This window comes from Anopheles bellator, unplaced genomic scaffold, assembly GCF_943735745.2.
Source record: "Anopheles bellator unplaced genomic scaffold, idAnoBellAS_SP24_06.2 scaffold00784_ctg1, whole genome shotgun sequence".
Lineage (NCBI taxonomy): Eukaryota > Metazoa > Arthropoda > Insecta > Diptera > Culicidae > Anopheles > Anopheles bellator.
The window spans coordinates 16-4,458 of NW_026684908.1; the positions used below are offsets into that span (position 1 = coordinate 16).

The 4,443-nt window shown below is 54.7% G+C and overlaps 1 protein-coding gene across 1 annotated transcript; it reads right to left on the reverse strand.

The window, feature by feature from the left end:
• Positions 1-241: 241 nt before the first annotated feature.
• LOC131214392 (mucin-5AC-like) lies at positions 242-3,473 on the reverse strand (the record flags this gene model as incomplete). Its single annotated transcript, XM_058208774.1, has 8 exons — positions 242-313; positions 403-781; positions 869-1,500; positions 1,564-1,954; positions 2,029-2,135; positions 2,229-2,436; positions 2,512-2,668; positions 2,735-3,473. Coding segments are annotated over 7 exons (2,375 nt in total), but the record flags the coding sequence as incomplete, so codon positions are not given.
• Positions 3,474-4,443: the final 970 nt, after the last annotated feature.

The following is a 4,443-nucleotide window of genomic DNA, read 5'->3' on the forward strand; positions in this document are numbered from 1 at the left end:
GGTCATATGTGTCAGTGTTGTTGTTGTTTGAAGATCATCCGCTTTTTGGGAGAGTTGGCCATTTAAGACTTTTCCACAACTTTTCCGTTTACGAAGTAATTATATTATTTGTCGCGTAAGGAACTGGCTTGCTTTCGTACACGGCGTGTTGTTTGCCCCGCAATGGGCCACGCTACCACCTTCGCGTGTAATCTTCGTTAGTGTCTGTTGTTTTCGCCTTTCTAGGTACTGCATCCGCAGGAGCCGCCCGAAGAGAGGAAGCCGGCATCCGGACTTTAAAAGTTATCGATCGCATATTGTTACTCGGTTTGAACTGCAAGCAAAATCATACACAAATGCATCAGAAATTACACCTTGTTTGCCATACGATATTAACGAACACTGGAAACTGATTCAAATTACCTTACGTTTTGTGTGTAGAAATGCAATTGTGGCCACTTGTAAACGTGCCACTTGTTCATGCAACTGGCAGCGTATCGCATGTGGCAAAAACTGGGCCCTCGGGTGGAAGTTAGTGCAGCACGCGGATCACGAAACTCGGGAGAGGAAAGGAACAGCAGCGCGTTTGGCGCTAGTTGCGGCGGAAGAGGGTGGGTTGACGTTCGTTCCTTACTCCCTTCCCGGCGGCGGCCACCGTTCTCTAGTGAGTTAAATGCAGCTGCAAACGGTTGCCACCGTTAGCGGGCGCACTAAGCTCGATGGTTGCCAGCCCGTTCGGGGACTGCTGTATCACGCGTAGTCCTTGCGGTGTCAGCAGCTGGATGGGACTGTAGACGACACCCTGTCGGGGAAAGGCGCACCCCGTAAGCGAACGATGAACTCTAGGGACCCCGTCGAAAGGGGTTGCTTGCAATGTAGCGCCACTTACCATCTTGCTGTCCTTATCCATCGAGGCGAGTGCGAACGTGTTACCGTTCACCACTGTGATAACCTTCGTTCCCGGTGGGTCTAGTGCCGCGGTGCCAACGGTGGCACCGTTTGCGACGACCGTCGCATTATTGGTGGGGGTTTGGGTTGCAATAATCTCAAGCTTACTATTATTATCAGTCCGTACGGTACCGTTCTTCCCGATCGTACCGTTAATCAGTTCTTTGCCGTGCACGCTGGCCAACGTTTGCCCTACGCTTACGGTTGACACCACCCCGTAAGCAGTACTACCCGCCCTGCTACCGTTGCTGGTGGCAATGGTGGAGGTCGTGGTGCCTCCACCACCAATACTGCTGCTGGCTAGGCTACCACCGCCGCCGCCGCCACCGGTACCGTTCGTTGTCAACTGCAGCGCTTGGGCTGACGACGGTGGTGCCAAATGCAGACCGGCGCTGGACACGATGGCCGTGGTCGCTGGGATACCGGCCCCGTTGAGCCCATTACTGACGGCTGTCGATGTCACGTTCAGGTTCAGCGGTATCGTTTGGATGGCCGGCGATCCATTGGCCGTGGCAGCCGTCGTTGCTAGCAACTGCGACGGAGTAATGCCAACGATGTTGGTAGCTCCGTTCGCTATCGAAGAAAACAGAAATTAGCAAAGCAAACGAATTGTTTCACAAACCTAGTACAACCTACCACCGACGATGACGGGCAGCTGGCCGATGGAAGCGGCCGTCGAACCGTTGATCCCGTTTATAGGAAGAGCCGAGACGGAACTGCTCAGATTGAGTCCGTTCAGTGGGCCGGTGGAAAACTTGAGCGGAGACGGCGACGTTGTGTTGCATGCGACAGCACCGTTGTGCGAATCCACCAGGACGCCACCACCGTTGCTGCTCTTGGTAGTCAACGACAGTGGCAGCATGAGGCTCGCGGTGGTCGACGACACCGAAAGCGAGGACGCCGACGATGACAGGGAGGACGACGACGGCGACGATGATGACGGAGGCGATGTTGAGCTGCGATTCAAGGCCGGGCTGCCGCGCGTCGGTGATGATATGGATAGAACTGGCGAAATGGTTGTTTGGTGCTGGAAAAGAAACGGACACCGATTAGTCGTGAACCGGTCGAGCGGGGGTCACACCATGACCATGCGCTCCTTACCGGTAAGGTGCCGATGGAAGCATTTGTTGCAATGCTCGAGAGTGAGCTGCTAGAGCTGTACCGAATGCCATTGCGTCCCGGGACCAGCACGGCATCGCTGAGATGATCTGCAACGACGATCGTGAAATGGATGAATATCAATAACATATTGTTACCGTAGACCGCAAAAGTAACAAAACGTGTAGGATTGGGGGCCTTACCACGATCCGATTGCACCACGCTGGTCAGATTGAGACCGCCCGTCGGGTTTGGCGTGATATCCGTATCCGGTGCCAGCCGCGACACATCGATATCGCCCATCTGCGTGATCTCGCGCTTCAACAGCAAAATCCGATTCTGCGCCGCAATCTTCTCCTTCGCCAGTCGCTCCATCTCGTGCTCGAACTCGCGCTCCTTGCGTTTCTGCATCTAAAAGTGCCATTCGCGGAGAAGGACGAATCAGTTTACCGCCAGAAACCGGGCTCTGTGCCTGTGTCAACTTACCTGAATGTGCCGTATCGCTGCGTGCAGGATGGACAGGTTGGAGATCTTCTTCTCGTCCGGCTGTAGGCTGAGCTGTTTCTTTAGCTGCTCGAAACACTCCTTCAAGTGCGCCCGTCGATTCTTTTCCAGCTTGTTGTGAACCTCTCGCGTTCCGACTCTGTAAAGACGCGCCAAGCATTGTGTTTCATTGTTTCGAATGCTCACTCAGACTGTGCTCACTTACCCGTTGCTGTTTGAGCTGGTCGTTCTCCGCCGCGCTGGGATGTTTGCGAACAGGGCCGCTCCGGCCGTCTGCGAACCGTGCGCCGATAGGCCGGCCGCCACCTGCTGCTGAAGCTCCAGTGGCAAATGGTGCACGGCCACCGGGTGGCGATTGGCCGTTCCGGAAGTGGCCGTTTGCAGCACTCCACCGTCGATGCCGATCGGCAGTACACCACCGGCCACGACGGACGTAACGGTGGTGCCCGGGCTCAGACCGATACCCGGCAGCAGGGACGATCCGCTGCTTGCGGTACTGCTCAGGTTGAGCGAACCACCGCCGGAAGTGTTGGCACTGTGAACGGTACCGAAACCGTTTGGGGCGGGACCGTTGCTCAGGTTCAACGACGACTGCGAATCGTCCACCGGTGAGACGGTGAGCGTCGAGGATGATGACGAGGAGGAAGAGGACGACGAGGACGATGATGACGACGACAGGGCAGACGACGGTGGTGTCGTGGAAGGGGCGAGCGAATGCAGCGCGGCGTGATGCTGGAACGGAACACCGTTCTGCTGCTGGTGGTGGTTTAGGCTCTTGGTCGACAGGTCGATCGTCATCGGGGAGGTAATGCTGGCGGTGGAACCCGCGACCACGGGAACGTGACTCGCGAGATGATGCTTCTGCACTGGCGCTCCCACAACACCGTTCGACGAGATCACTACGAGTGGCGGCGCGGTGGAATGGCCATTCACGAGCGGTTCATCTGCAAGAGACAAGCGAAACGGACACGATTAGGCGAAGGTAACTTCTATATTTCAGAACATATGTTAAGCTCAAAGTTCCGGACAAGCGAAGTAGCGAACGTTCTATTGTTTTATCGATCGACCGTTTCCCGGGCACTGGATCTATTATAACGGTTCAAAGCCTACAGCTGACGGGTACACTTGTTAGGAAACGTTTACCAGATAAGTGGTGTGTCAGTCCAGTTAGATACCAGATAACGTTTGCCAGACACGCGTTTTGATGAAAATGTCGCTATTTGCGGGACACTCTCAACATCCGATGGGTCAAACAATGCAACATAACAATCGACCAGGGACTCTCTTCTGGGCTCTGAAGTGGTTGGCTTTACACGCGATAATAGGTCCGAGCGGTCATGCCAAAGACGTGTCAAGCGAATGCCACCTGCCGAATGGGTCTCAACTATGAAAAGTTATTTTTTCAGAATTTCCTTTTTTGTGTGAGCTTCTTCTCAAAACCTGATCCTCTTGTCAAAATATTTTAACTCGATCGGCAACTTTCTCATGTTTCTTTTGACAACAGTGCACGAAAGCGCTCCAAAAATGAAACTTTAACGTTGAATTCTCGTTCTTAAGAAGGATGTTCAGTCAAACAATGCTTTCCCGTCGCTGCAGACAGTGCGAACTACGTGGGCAGCGGGCCTTTTCTCCGGCAGATCATCCTGTTGCTGATCGATTGCCTAATCTGTCAGGCACGACGACGTAAGAGCGAGCTCCTCGCGCCGGTTAACGCTCCCTACGCGCGCGTCTCGTCTCGCGTCCGGTCCGTATTGCGTTTTACGTTCCTCCACGAGCGTCATCACCGTCGTCGGCCGCGCGCATGTGGCGTTCTGTGCGCCCCATAATCAGTCCGCCTCGGCACGCCGCGCGCGTGTGCGACGATGCCACCACCCGAACAAAATCGGCACTCAATTTCTCCATACTGAGACCAAA